This window comes from Phasianus colchicus, chromosome Z, assembly GCF_987193195.1.
Source record: "Phasianus colchicus chromosome Z, bPhaCol1.hap1.1, whole genome shotgun sequence".
NCBI lineage: Eukaryota > Metazoa > Chordata > Aves > Galliformes > Phasianidae > Phasianus > Phasianus colchicus.
This window is the reverse complement of record NC_143476.1, coordinates 58,026,735-58,041,785: the sequence shown is the minus strand read 5'-3', so window position 1 is coordinate 58,041,785 and position 15,051 is coordinate 58,026,735. Positions and strand designations below refer to the sequence as shown.

Here is a 15,051-nt window from a genome sequence, read left to right as displayed (position 1 = left end):
TAATAATGTGGATTTATTAAGAAATCAAAGCTCTTAAGCATTTGCAAGTATAGTCAGGAGATTTTGTTTTATTTTTAGACCTACCAGTAGATAGGCATTCTCGTAAAAGCACTATTCAAAAATGTAGATATTTGAGGCTAAAGATGAATAGCAATTAACTCAAGATTATCTAGAGATACAGTTAAAAATAAATTTTTCTTTAGTATTTTATACCTTTAGCATCATTGTAGCAATGTAAAATATAAGGCAGAAGGACTACAAGAAGCCTATCCCTTGTACTGTATCCAGAATTATAAAGTTATTTTTCATGTCATTATTCTAGAAAGCAACTTAAATTTAAAACTTCTTCTGACTCTGTAATGAAACAGTATACAGAAAGCATGTACATTCACTTTAAATTGATGCAGAATTGAAACTGATAAAGGCAAATTTTTAGGAAACAATGGTTACTCATAATAGTATTTTTCTATCTCAGAATGTATCTTCATCTTTCAGAATTCCATTCCTGGCTGCTAATAAACATATGCTTTAAAAATTGCCTTTTTTGGGTTGTGTTTCTGCCCCACTTCAAAATGAGATGAAGGAGAAAGGAGAAGAAAACAGCTCCAGATGTTAAGGTACTGCCATTTAACAATTAGACTATCATGGCCCAACAGCAAGGTAATAATTGCTTTGAAATCTATCAATAATCCTATCAATTCCCATGTGATGGGACACATCAGACTTGTGAACACTGAATGCCCTTTTTCAGTCTAAGTCCCAGGGCACAGAAAGCTGATACAGCTTGTTTTGCTTGCTCTGAGCACAAAAGACATTATTTGTTAGGGGTGGTTTAATATTGAAGAAAGCAGCTCAGCGGCTTGAAATTATGCAGTGGCACAGAGGCATCAGAGAAGCAGTAAGATCATAATTCCTCACATCCTGACTTTCGGACTTAATTTTACATCCATCAAAATCAACAGCAAAACTCACCATAGACTTCAAAAGTATTTTGTATTCAGCATGGCCCTTTCCTTTCCAGAAAGGAACAACCCCCCATATCTAGTAATCATAAAGATCTGTATGTACATGTTTATTTCAGAGCAGTTTCGCTTTTTGCCATAATATTTATCATTTTTGAGAGGAGATGGCAATGTTGACACTGAGGATTCTCAAGTAAGCAAGTTATCTTTAAAATGCTGGAAAAAGAGGCTGCTACTAATTTCATCAACTCTTCAAAAATAGTGCACCATAAAAGAAGAGCGTTATGTATGGTTATCTGGTTTGTTTGCTAGCTCGCACCCTTTCCCTAAATCATACATGTTCCACCTCGCCTCAAGACCATTTTGTAGTCAATACACTGACCACTGTTTTTATTGTACACGGTAATCCAATCTAGCAAGCAGAGTTCCTACAGCTCACTGCAAAATGTTCTACAAGGCTTGAAAGCCACAGGTTTCTAAGAAGATTAAATGAAAGAGAGATCCACATCTCCACCCTTAAAGCCAAGAGAAAAGCATGAGTTTGCAATTCATGCCTCTCACCGAGTCCCTTGCTTTTACTTTGAGATAAGAGCCTGTGTTTGTTTATGTATATCTGCATGTGAGGTTAAAAATTTCCTCATGGCCCTTACTGTGAAGAAAGAGGTTGCATGATTTTGGAGGCTAAGCAATATAATTAGGAAAATAGTTACTAATATATTTGCAGTGTATTAATTAATGTATTGGTGAATAATTACTGAATGAGCCTGTCCACTTTTCAATTACTTTGTTTAAAAAGATTTATGCTTTCTGGCTATATAGTATAATTGAAGGAAGTAACACTTAAAATTCAGGTCCCAGTTTACAGTACTGTTTCTTGCTTACATATTGAAATTTTACTTACAGGAATTCCAGCTGTTGGCATTTCTTCTGGAGAAAAAGTGATCTTTTCTCCACATGAAATGTCATGTAGGAAACAATAGTGTCCTGGGCCTTCCCATGCTAGAATCAAGTCCTGATTATCTCACTGGAAAGCGAGAAACCATCCCTCTCCACTGAAGCTAGCCTCCTGTTTTTATCCCTATAGATGCACATGACAATATAAATTACTAACATGATATAAGGTATAATAAAATAAGTTAATAGTTCAGTATGCCACAAGGCACTAGCACAGGCTGTCCAGAGGTGCTGTGGCTGCCCACCCCTGGCGGTGTCCAAAGCCAGCTTGGATGGGGCCCTGGGCAGCCTGAGCTGGTGGGTGGCAGAGGGTTGGAACTGGATGGAAATTTAAGGTCTCTTCCAACTCAAACCACTCTGTATTTCTGTATCTTCAGTCTTAGGCAGGAATGACTTGCTGCTTGGAGGGAGTCCAAATTTAAGAAGTAAGACATATTTCTTTGGACAGCTAATCTGGGGAAGAAAAATGAGAGATGTGTTCCTCAGAAATGTTTAATATCTGAGTTAAGTATTATGGAAATGGGATATCAGGCAGAGAACTAGTGAAATGATGTAAGAAGCATGCAAAACACCATCCTATAAATCTGCATTGTATATCACTGACCTTTAATATAGTCTACATGGCATTCCTCAGACATCATTACGTGATTTGGAAATCAGTGGAAAAAAACTAACCACGCCTGTTTCAAAGTTGCATTTGTCAAATTGTCATCCTGATTGTCATCCAAAAATTTGTCAAAAGTTCAACCTGAAGGGGAGTACTTAGTATCATAGTAATCAATACAGAGAGGAAATAACTTCTTTCTGATCCATACTTTTCAGAGTACTTTCATAACTGTTTACATCATTGTGGCATTCAAACATCCGGCCAAGGAGAAGCCTTTCAACAGGACACGTGTCTAACTTAAAATAAAAGTGTAACACATAAATAAAACAAATATTAAGAATAAAGCAGCACCAAAGGAACACTGAACTAGCAATAAAATCATACAGACATTAGCTTCTGTATAGCACACTTTCAAATTACTTCAGGTGACTGGTTTAGTAATAGCAACAATGATATGGAATATTTCTAACTTTTGTTCTCTACCTATAGACAAAGAAGTTTCTAGAGTTTTGGTCTTTTAACCAAGCAATAGCTTGGTGACTGTGCTGGAATCAGCCTTGTAGAAAGAAACAAGATTTGGTAATTTGATAGAAGCTTGCACCACAAATTAATTAAACAACAAAATTAATACTCTATTAATCCCAAAAGAGGCGCTTATCCTCTATCCTTACAAACCCTCCAGACTTCATCCTCCTCCCTCAGGAAGAAGCCTATATAAGTGGACAGGTCTCAAACCGTGCCCTGCAGGTCACGAAGCACAGACTGTGACAGCGGACACACCTCCCCCTTAGTACTCTATATCTGCTGGAGCAGTTTTACTGCAGTGTGAGAGGATGAAAAGTTAACACTGGCTGGTTATGCAATAAATGTCACTGGTAATACCACTGACTTTGGACTAGACTCCCAGCAGTAAGCAGTTAAGAGGTGATAAAGCAGGATTAATCACTGAGCAAAATTTATGATTCTCAGCAGAGGATGCAGTATGACTTCCCTGCAATCTTTATTTTTCCTTGAAAAAGAAATTATTTTGCAGCAATCTGCCTTTCCTTTCTGTAGCACATTGTAGGGGAGTTAATGCCATCACGCATATACCTCTAAGCCTATTCTCACACACTTCCCCTAAAAAAAGTCATGCAAGGTCATTGCTATTTATGGCTATTCATGTAAATGAATACAACTCCACTGGCGCTGAGAATAATGAAATAGTAAAAAAAATACTGAAAAAAAAAATACAAACAAAAAACAGTAACTACTCTTTAGGCTGATCTGATAAAATTGCCTCTACCAGTAAAATTGCCCAAAATGAGGCACTGCTCACAGAGGCAGAAGAGTAGTTAGCCAAGTAAAGCCACATTGGATGCAGCGTGAGCTCTAAACCTTCACTTGCTGTTGAAATGAATACATGAACATATACTAAAACTCCCATTGCCCTCCCAGGTTGTGGAGCTCAACTATACTGCCAGTTAGACAATGACTGGTTTTCCAAGATTGCATTCTTTTATTTCTTCTTTTTGGATAGGAAAACACATAAACCAGAGAAAACCACCAGTGAAGGCAAACAGTAACTGTTTCCTCAAAATAATGGAGGCTGGGTACAAAATAACAAAACTTGTGAGAATGTACTGTGATTTCTTTTTTCTGTGAAAGGTAATCTTTTTTTGCCAAAAGTATCCCACAATGCTGCTCTAACTTAGGACTTTCAATTTGTCAGTGACTATGACAATGGAAGGGTTTAATGCACAAGTTCATCACAAAAATAAGTTTAACCCAAAATGTCTATTCTCCCAGAAATGAAAATAGAACATGAAACCCACAGTTTTGACTTAGGTCAAAAGATGCTGCCTTATACAAAAGATGCTGCCTTTAATTAGATGCAAGTTTGACTGATATTTGCTAAGATCTATTTCTAGGTTATATAGAATAATAAATTATTTCTTTGAATTGTCCCCTGGACAGGTATATGGAATAAATAGTCAGCAACTCAGTGACAGTTTTGATGATGGGAAAAGGACTGCCAGAATGCTAATTATATAGAAAGGGTAAGCATATATCAGTGTACATAAAATTATGTACATGATGAATCATACCCTTCTTCCCAGGCACTTTGAATGGCATTTATCTTTTTCCACCATCAGCTACTAAGGAGAGAAGCCGTGATTTCATGCAGAAGTTTAAGCACCCAGTGTGATGGAGGACTGATCATCATCTCAGCACTTTGATAAATTCTATAGCAGTTGAAACATTTTGTAGTCTGTGAAAGGACAATACAGAGTCAAAGCATTCTGTAAGGAGAGTCCTCAGGAAAGTACGCTCGACTTTGTACTGATAAAGGGAAAATTTTGAAGAGAAGAATTTAATGAGAGATTTTAGATTGATATCACAAACACACACACCCTTCTTTCTCTAGTCCTGCTCTCACCTTGTGACACAGAACAGCTGATCCATGCTTAATCACTTTATGACAAGTACCTGGTTTTTCTCTGTCGTATCATTTTAGGTTCTAAAAACCCATCAGTTCCAAGAATGAGTTAGAATCTCAAACTTGTGTCCTTAGCACTTTTACTTCTGCACAGCTTAATGAATCCTGATGTTAACTTAAGATGTATACAAATAAGAACTCAAATACAATAAGAACTCTCAAATACAATGGAATGTGGCTAATCTAAGCTAAGGCTAAGGAAATATCACTCTTTATTCTGCAGAATTACTAATACCACACTATTGAATAGCTTGTAGTTTGACACTGTAGATGACTGTGGAGAAATTAAGTCTTATTCATTCTGTTGTATAAAACATAGTATTCATTCAGCTCATATGATCTTTTCAACTGTAAGCTTTCAAACTTTGTTTCTATATTTCTCTGCCTTCTTGACTAAAATTAAATTTTTAACTTCTGAAAGGATCACTGGAAGTTTTTTTTAAATATTTCATATTTTGTATTTTGAAAAAGTACACAATCAATTACTATTTACCAGAAAACACTCACTTGTTTTATGTGTGCTGCTTGTAGTTAAAGGTTAAAAATTTAGGAAATGTCCAGCTCCCCCATTGCCTTACATCATCTTCAATAAACTATTCAAGTATCCAGCCTAAAGTTACAGAGAACAGGAACCCAGACTGTCCAATTTTGGTTGGAACTGTCAAAAGCTTTCTGTTTGGTTTTTTTTTTTGGCTCTAATTTTTATGATTATAAAACCTGACTAGATAGGCCAGCAGCCTATCTTGCTAACAATCTCTGCCCTTTGGACACCTTCCACCACACACATTTTAGAAAAGACAGGTACCTACATCCTCTCTGAAAACATGGTGCTTAATATTGCTTTTTCATGGACTCAGAAGGCTGGAAAAGACCTTCAACTTCATCAAATCTAAATATAAACCTGACCTACCAAGTCCCATCATAAAACCATGCCACTCAGAGACGCATCCACATGTCTCTAGGGATGCTCAGGGGTGAAAACTTCACCATTTCCCTGTCTAGCCCATTTCAATGTTTGTATCTGAGAAGGTTCAGATTGGATATTAGGAACAGATTCTTCACTGAGACTGTAGTTAGGTACTGGAATAGACTTTCCAAGAGCGGTGATCACAGCATAGAGCCTGCTGGAGATCAAGAAGTGTTTGAGCAACGCTCTCAGAAATATGGTTTCATTTTTAGCTGGCTCTGTGTGGAGCCAGGAGTAGGATTCAGTGATCCTATGCACTCCTTTCAACTCAGGATATTCAATGATTTGATGATTTCAGATCTCCCTGAGCACAACTTGAGACCATTTCGTTGTGGCTTAGCAGCTACTACCTGAGAAGGGAGACTGATAACCACCTCACTGCAACCTTTTCAAGTAATGATAAAAATCAATAAGATCTCCCTCCACTCAGCCTCCTCCAGATTAAACAGCCCCAGTTCCTTTGACTGCACCTCATAAATGCCTAATTTCTTTGCTCTTCACCAGCTTTGTTGCTCTTCTCTTCACACACTAAAGCAATTCAACATCCTTCTTGTTGCGAGTGGCCAAAGACTGAAAAAACATTTGAGGTGTGGTCTCACCAATGCCATGTACAACGGGAAGATCATTTCTCTATTCCTGCTGGCCATACCATTTCCATTGCAGAACAGGATACCATCAACCTTCTTAGCCACCTGGGCACACTGATTAAAATAGGGCCAGAAAAACAGGAAAATGAGCTGTGCCTTGTCAACCACGATACAGTGAGTGGAGCACTACATTAAGTGAGTAGTGAATGCAAGAGATTTGAACGTAGTTGAATTCAAGTTATGCGTTCTCACAACCAAAGTTTGAATAACCTCTAAGAAACACTACATTTGTAGCTTGAAATCTTAGCCTGTTAGGTAAATTTGGAGAATCAATTTGGGAAACATAAGTAGAGGAACAAAGTTATATGAGAAAGAAATACCATAGTGCTCCATCTGGGTCTGGTATTTCTTAGCAAGTCTGGAAGCAAAACTACAGTCTCAGAAGATGATCTCTACTGAAAAAAAGAGGCTCCTTCAGACTTCAAGTATCCTCAAGAATATTTCTGAGGATCAGTATTCTGATATTACGGTTGAAATGCTACATACTAACTCCTGAAGTTCTGGCATCCTCTTGAGGATCTGGACGAAAGCAATCAAGATTGAGATGGCAGAAGGAAAAGCATTTATAAACTTTTCGAAGTTTAAGACTGAAAATTCTTGTCTCTGTTCATCTTTTTAGGACAGCAGATTTAGTCACATCTGGAGTTCTTCCAAAACACTTCATGGTGAAAGTTTGCCAACACAGCTGCATTTATGCAGCCTCTAAAAAGTATTGTTTTACTTCTTTTTAATTACATATGCTTTTTTAAAAATTTATTTTAAACTATATTGATACTCTCTCCCCTTACTGTTAAAGGTGTCAAGGTTTTGCTCTTCCCAGTATGATCAAAAAGTGTTATTCAATCATAGTGGAACACCATAATTTAAAAGCATTTAACCTGTACTGCATTTCCACACTGTCATTTTCTGCTCTTCACTTGACACAAACATACAAAACCAAGATATTCAAGTGGTAAAAATCACCATAATCATTGCTTCATCTTCAGTAAGTTATTGAGAGGTGTTAAGATAAACTGAAAATAACACCAGTTTCACTGTACTAAAGGTTGCATATAAGGTATATCAAGCTCTGGGTATGTCAGTAACGCACTAAATTGCTTCAGTTGCTGAATGCTCAAAGCAAGTTAGCTAACAGTTACTACTAGTAAACTAACATTCAGTTACCACAGAAGAAACTTCACAAGTTTTAAGATGTAGCACTCAACTACGCTTCTGTCAGAATAAAAAAGGTAAAAGAACACTGACGATGTTCCATGTACATAAAACAATTCAAATTTCTTTCATGCATACGTGAGATGCAGATGCTTGTATCCCTATATTCATGTACGTGCTTGCAGTAGATCAACTGAGAAATACCTGTAGAACAAAACTCCCATCTGCCTATGAAACATCACTTTAAGAAGTAGTTTGTTGGTGGTCAGGGAAGAAAAGGCATTCTACAGATAGATTAACAACTAACAGGGTCTGAGAATTCAAAAAGGAGTCCTGAAAAAAACAACAACATCAACAGAACTGACCTCTTCAGGTGTTCACAATGAACTTGGATCTTTTGCAGACTCCAGATTTTCCTGCATACATGCAGGCATTAATACAGCCAACAAGTAGAGGATTGCCTAAAAATAGCTCTAGCAGCCTTTCCTCTAGAATGCAAACACTGCCGTTAAATACAACATGGCAACATTTGGGATCAGTGTGGATTTTGAAATACCACATGCAAGCTATTCAGGTTTCTTTAAACAACAAAAATAGCAATAAAAATAATGTCAAACTTTGTCTTGCTGGTAAAAATATCTCATTTTCCAAATGTAAATGTAAAAAAACCAAAAACCCGTAATGGCTTTTATATACCATAAATTGCTTATTTAAACAGTACACTCAGTGAAACAGATGTCATTGCACAATATCTCTGTTCCACCCACATTCTGTTCTCCTAGTTGCCAAACAGAACTGTTTTGAGTTATTTACTGAATGATCAGATTGAAGTATTTCTGCAAGGATCTCCATGCTACATGAAAGGAAAAAAAAAAAGAGTACTTGAAAACCAAAATGGAATTTCACATGATGTTCTATTGTGGCTTAATTTGCTCAACATGCCTTTGCTAGTAGAGACTACTGAGGCAGACCAAAACCTTTAACAAAGGGCCAAAAAAAAATCTTATTTTTACAACTTGATTTTTTTTCTTTCTTCCTGACCCTTACACTGTTTCAACTTTGTGTTTTTAAACAACTTCACTCAACCAAGGAAAATACAAAATTATTACCAAAGCTTCTGTCTCAGTCCCCAGAGTTATTTTTTCTTGTGTAGGATATCTACATGCAACCCTAAATCCATGCCATAATATTAATTAGGTTGGAAGAGATTTTTGGAGGTGTCTGGCGGAGGGATTGTAACTCCAATTATTGGTCCAATTCAGCACACGGCACTCACTGAAGCTTTGCAGCAGTGCGCCACACGTGCCATTCTACACTGTAGAACACAGCTATCTGATTTTTGTCCTCTCCTTTCATGGTGTCTTGCTTTTGAATCTTTCCTTCTTCCTTCTCCCGACCTTATCACAGTGATCTCCAGTTAATCACAGACTGCCGTTAGGGGGATGGGAAAGGAGACTAACCACAGCTCAGACAAGACCTTGCCAGCTGCATCCCAGAAAGACCAAAGCAACTCTAATTGCAGAAACAAAACAAAACAAAAAAACCTAAAAACATACCTACTCTTTTCTCATCAGTGTCAAACTGACCAGAAATCAAGTTACAAGGTTTCCGTAAACCTGTAATCTTTTAAGAACCCAAACGGCATTTGGTTAAAAGTTAGTGCAGGAAAATAGACAACACAATGAAATTCATATACACTGCATTCACATTCACAGGGAACTGATATACAGAACAAAAGAACTTTAGGGAAAGTCGCTAAGCTTGAATACTTGCAGAATTCAGGAAAAAAAAAAAAAAATGAACAACGAACAAACAAATGAAAATAAACCCACAAGCACTTTAATTCTCAAACATAAGAAAGATGCATCTAAAACATGTCTAGAGATGTGTGCATTCTGCAGCACAGTGAATACATATCTAGCTAGTGATAGCTAAGCAGAAAAACCGTATCCATGACCTTTCTCATAGCGAGTACTGTCCTTGTTAAGAACATGAAACTTTCTTCAACCTCTCAAGAAAAGTGGCACTAGAACTACTAATATTAACATCAAAAATACATTTTAGTTTTCCAAAGGTTTTTCATCTCATCAGATTTTCACTCTTCAGTACTTGTTTGCTATTAAGCCACCTAACCCTTCAACTTTCCAGCTTTATGTTGCCTTATTTAGATCTCTTGACTTTGCTGAGCTGCTTTCAGATTACAACATAAAGTCTTAAGGATAAATAAAGCAAGCACGTTTCTTAGCAGACCACTTGCCGCTTTAGCAACAGCAGAATCAATAATAGATATGGAGAAAGAGCATAGTTCTCTAATTTTTCATTCCCACCTAACTTCTCTGCATCTGTAATATGAACACGCTTCAAGAAAAAGCAGTGGGTACATCAAACCATGAGAGTGCTTCAGAAGTGAATGAACTTGACTTTTTTTTAAATGTCAGTGTACTTAAAGCATTTATTGAATGCCCAACATGGATCTCTTTTTCCATCCAGCTGAAAATAACTGAGCACTTATCACGTTACTCTAGCTATTCTATGCAACCCTGTAGCAGAGAGTCCAATGCAATCAATTTGCATGCTGAAACTATAGTTTCAGACCAATTACGTATTCACACGTCCTGCAAAGCTAGTTTCTGGACAGGTGATAGTGCTTTAGTTGTTGATAGCTGTTTCATACTCCATAGTTCCTTCCTATTATTGCTCACATCTAGCACTGACTCTGAAAGTATTTACAAAACGCTGTGAAAGAATACATTTATCTGGAACCCAACTAATGTAGTTAAAGAAGCACTTCATTCATTAGGGCAAATTGTTGGTGTTCACTCTTCATTTTCTTTTAGAATCCCAATTATGCATTTTGAGAAAGACAAAGATGAGCATGCTGATTTTCAAAAACAATTCAAACAAAGAGGAAAGTATGAAATTACAAGAAAGTGTACGTGTTGAATTTGGTAAGAATAAATATTTATTTATTTATTTATGAGAGAAAGTCATATCTTTATTTGGGTCGACTTTTCTGTGGTTTCAGTCCTAAAATTGAAAACAACTTTGTACTGTTCAGATATCAATACTGTTCTTCAAAGTTCGGCATACAGAATCATCAGTATTCTGTCAGCCACAGGCAGGTGGCCTCTCTCATTATAGGAGCTCAGTCTCTCTGTCATTCTGTTTATCTGCTTGTACACTTTTATGAGGTTGTCTCTTTTTAAGTACTAATATGCCATTGTGAAATGAAAGAAATGAGTGAAGTGTTCCCTGACACTGAATAATTACTGGATAATAAAAACTTATCTGATGAACAATTCTATTGTCAAATAAAACTAGACAGTTTGATTTCATTATCAAGCATTCAGTTAAGATAGTGTCTACATACATAAGTACGTATGGGTTCCACTTCAAGAGTCCTTTAAATGCAGTCTGCTTTAAGAAAAGATCTTTTTAAGAGATGATGATAATTTCTGAACATTCACTAATCACTTCCTTTTTTTTTTTTTCCCCATATGGCACAGTCTGAAGACAATCTTGCTTAGTTGAAACATTGTGAAAGGAAAACCATCCCAACTAAACAGAGTACCTCTGGGTTTTGCCATTATGATCACTGCTTTTCCTGATAATTTTTTTTCACAGAATGTCACTAATTACAATGGGATGTTGGTATACCATATGAACACCAGTAAATGAAAAACATCTCTAGAAAACATCTATAAAAATGACATTATGTATTGTTTTGAGTGCAATTGCTTTTTTTGAAGAAGGAAGTGCATTAACAGCCTTTAAAAAGCCAAATTTTGTCATGAGATTCCCCACAGCTATTGTTACTGCTGAACCGAAAAGCTTAAGGAAAACAAAAACTATTATATCTCAGACCTCATCAATGTTGCAAAATGCTGAACAAAGGTTTATGTCATTCCCCTGGCATTTTGTCCTGCTCTCTGTGCAATTTGGATCATTCTGGAGCTAAAAGCTATTGATTTACTAGAAAGCAGCTTCATGTTTTGTATTTTCAATCCTATTGGTCTGATTAAACAAAAAGACCTTTCAGCAAAACACAGAACCTTTTATATTACTTACTGTACTGTACTCAAGTCTGTTACATTAAAGAAGTAGTCGGCGCTGATAACAGCAATATCACACTTATGCTCATTAAAAATCAACAAACCTTTCCTTCAGCGTCTCCTGTTGTAGCCTTCTCAACCTTGTTCCTGTTTAAAATTTTTTTCACCCATTCTTCTACTTGAACATTGAACTTCATGAAAGTCACATAGCAAAAGTATGCTGTCAGGAGCGTTAGGCTTTCCCACCACATGATTAAGTTATCCAGAAAAAAGATGATTAGCAAGATCAAGTCAACGATGTAAAAGGACACATCTCGAAAGAGTGGCCACCAAGTAAGATTCAAGATTTCTCTAGAAAATAAAGCACACATTCCAATCACGAACAGGATATTAAACACAGCAGATCCCACTATTGTCCCAATGCCAACATTGCTGTGGGATATAAACACTCCTATTAAAGAAGTGAAGAGTTCTGGGGCTGAGCCACCAGCAGCCATGAAGGTTGCCCCTGCCACATCATCAGATATGCTCAGCTTTTCAGTGATGACAGTCAAGGAAGGAACGAAGAACTCATCACAGACTATGGCTAAGGCTATGAACATGTAAATCATTCCAATAACATGCAGTATCACTGCTCCCTTTCTTCTTTCTTCAAGGGAGAAAATGTCCTCTGGGTATTCTCCCTTGGAATGCTCTTCTGTTGCATTGTCATGTTCAGCTTCATGTTTCATAGATGTAGGTGAATCTGGAGTGCCACCTTCATTCTGTTCCATGAAATCCAACAGAGTTCTTTGGTGACCATGCACCAGCTTTTGGCTATCTAGGCTGCTGGCCAACACCTTGCTATGTGTTTCCATCTTGAAAAAGGCACTAATTGAAAGAGAGAAAGTACTAATGGCCACTACACTGACAAGAAGCCCTATTATCCTTATCAGTCTCAGTTTTTTCCTAACATTCTGGTGCCGTTTGCAACCAAACAGTGGTTCCTTCAAACACCACTCTTCCAAGACACTACCAACAGTTTTTTTGCAAAGAGCCATTGTGAGTCCTGTGTGAGATGCTGAGGGAGTCAGATGGATTGTTCCTTCATACTTTTCTTCAGCTTAGAAGGTAAAGGTGCTTTAAGGGTTCTTCCATCAAGTACTTTTATTCTTCATAGGAAGTATTTTCGTCATTCGTACTAAAAGGGGCAAATAGGTATTATTAACATTAGTAAAAGAATACATGAATAAAAGCTTTTATAGACTTGGTTAAATTTAGAATTTAAAGCAGAATATTACTGACTGCAACACAATACCCTGCCTCATACCCTCAGGCACAGCAACAGTGTGTTTGCTTCAGCATTAACCCTGCGGATAAAAGTCTATCAGTACTCGAATCACTTTATACCACTGCTCAGCATTAGGACTCAGCTGATGACAAAAAAATCCTTGCAGAAAGGAAGAACTGTCCCCAGATGCACAACAAATGAAGAAACTACTATTTTAATTGCTACACCAAAGGTTATCATCTTCTGTAATTACTTTCTTCCACAATCACGTAATGCCCAATTCCCAAACGCAGAGGCAGTAATGTATGAAAAAAGCAATCAAAGTGTAACAAGCATCTCATCAGGCTTCTATGCAGCCGAGGTAGTATTAATTGAAATGTTACACGCACATAGAGCAAGTCATTATAAGGTGTAGGTAACACACTGAGCTGTTGGAGTAGGATCAAAATGAAGATCTGAGATAGACACAGCTTCTTTAACTCCTCTGCAAAATCAGCTCAAGTTTCAATAAAGAATTCAACTTGCTTCTGACCAGATCTAGGACATTAGTTTAAGCTAGATAGCACAAGCGTTTCATTCACCTTTGATTTTATCTCACACATTCAGCTATAAAAGTAGGAAGCCAAATGCTTTTTGGCATGTATTTTTTAAAAGCACTCATCTTACAAATTCTGTTAAAGAAAACAGTTTAAGTTCATGCCTTAAACTTAAAGGTGATGCTGAAACTTTGAGAATATGAGAAGGACTATTCGTATCAGAACAGAGTGATGGAAGGACAATACTTTTGATACAGGAAAGAAAAAATAAGCAGTTATTATATAACAGGGACTGTGATTACCTAATTCAAAGACGACAACATAGAAACTAGTTACATACGTGTTATGCATAGCAAGCCACATTTTCTACAGCACGAAATATAAAATCGACTTTCAGTAACTTCCGATTATGGTGTAAAACCACTGCATTACACCACATACTCAAGGCGTTTGCAGTAAAAGCTGAATTTTGAAGATCTCTAAAATGCCGATTTTGTACTCTCAAAGAGAGAATTACAACTACAACAGAGTTACCTACATAAAAGTTCCTAAGTCACGTGCAACATTTCCTGATTTTACAAACGGCACCCGCGTAAGATGTCATAGAAACACGCTCCATCCGCAAAATACAGCACTACGGTGGAGATATTCCATTTTCCACCTGAGAGTTACACTCACCAGCCTGCCACACAAACACCAAACAAGGAAGGCGGCGAAACGGCATCATCGCTTCGTGCAACACACGTGCCGCAGGGACCGACCCCCCGACCCAGCTTCCCCCTGTCCAGCCTGGCCTCGGCACCCCGCCAGCCGCTGCCCGCGCCCCGCTCCGTCCCCGCGCCCCGCGGAGATGCCGCACCGCCGCTCCGAACTCAGCCCAAGTTCGCGCCTCCCCGCACCGCTCCGCACCGCACAAACTTTTCTCCTCTCCCTCCGGCGAGCCGGCCCAGCCGTGTTCCCCGTGCCGCAGCAGCAGAGGCACTGACCTGCCAGTCCGCGCGCGGCTGCCGGGGGCACGAGGCGCCCCGCAGCAGCCGGGTACCACCCACAGGGGCGGGCGGCCCCGCCCGGGTAAGGCAGCCGCGCTCCGCCGCAGCCCAAGCCCCGCCCGGCCGCCCGAGCCCGGCGTCGCTCGCTCGCGGGTGCGCTGCTCGGCTCCGACGCCCGCAGGATCTCGGGCACCCGCGGCCGCCGCGACTGCCCCTTGCCGCGCTGACTGCGGCGGGCGGCGGCTGCGGGTCCGCACCGCCCCGCACAGGCGGGGCAGGAGGCGGCCCGCTCCCGCCCAGGGCCGCCGGGGAGGTCTGGGAGCCCCGTCGCCCCCCTGGCGGGTACGGGAGCGCGGGTAGCGGTAAGGGAGAGGCGGCAGGGGCTGCGCGTTTCCTTACGTCTCGGGTTGCCGGTTAACGGAGTTAAGTAACATTC

General features: G+C 38.9%; 1 protein-coding gene across 8 annotated transcripts in view; it reads right to left on the bottom strand.

The window, feature by feature from the left end:
• Window positions 1–14,737, bottom strand: part of SLC24A2 (solute carrier family 24 member 2) — a 103,288-nt gene extending 88,551 nt beyond the window's left edge. For 4 of the 8 annotated variants that reach the window (XM_090132682.1, XM_090132687.1, XM_090132688.1 and 1 more), the window contains exons 1-2: window positions 14,536–14,633; window positions 11,925–13,000 (exon numbers count right to left, since the gene is read on the bottom strand). In XM_090132682.1, the coding sequence (XP_089988808.1) occupies window positions 11,925–12,860 (936 nt within the window). In that variant the 5' untranslated portion in view covers window positions 12,861–13,000; window positions 14,536–14,633. Of the gene's footprint in view, window positions 1–11,924; window positions 13,001–14,304 lie in introns of all 8 variants that reach the window. The other 4 variants (XM_090132685.1, XM_090132683.1, XM_090132684.1 and 1 more) reach the window with 4 other exon arrangements.
• Between the last annotated feature and the right edge of the window lie 314 nt (window positions 14,738–15,051).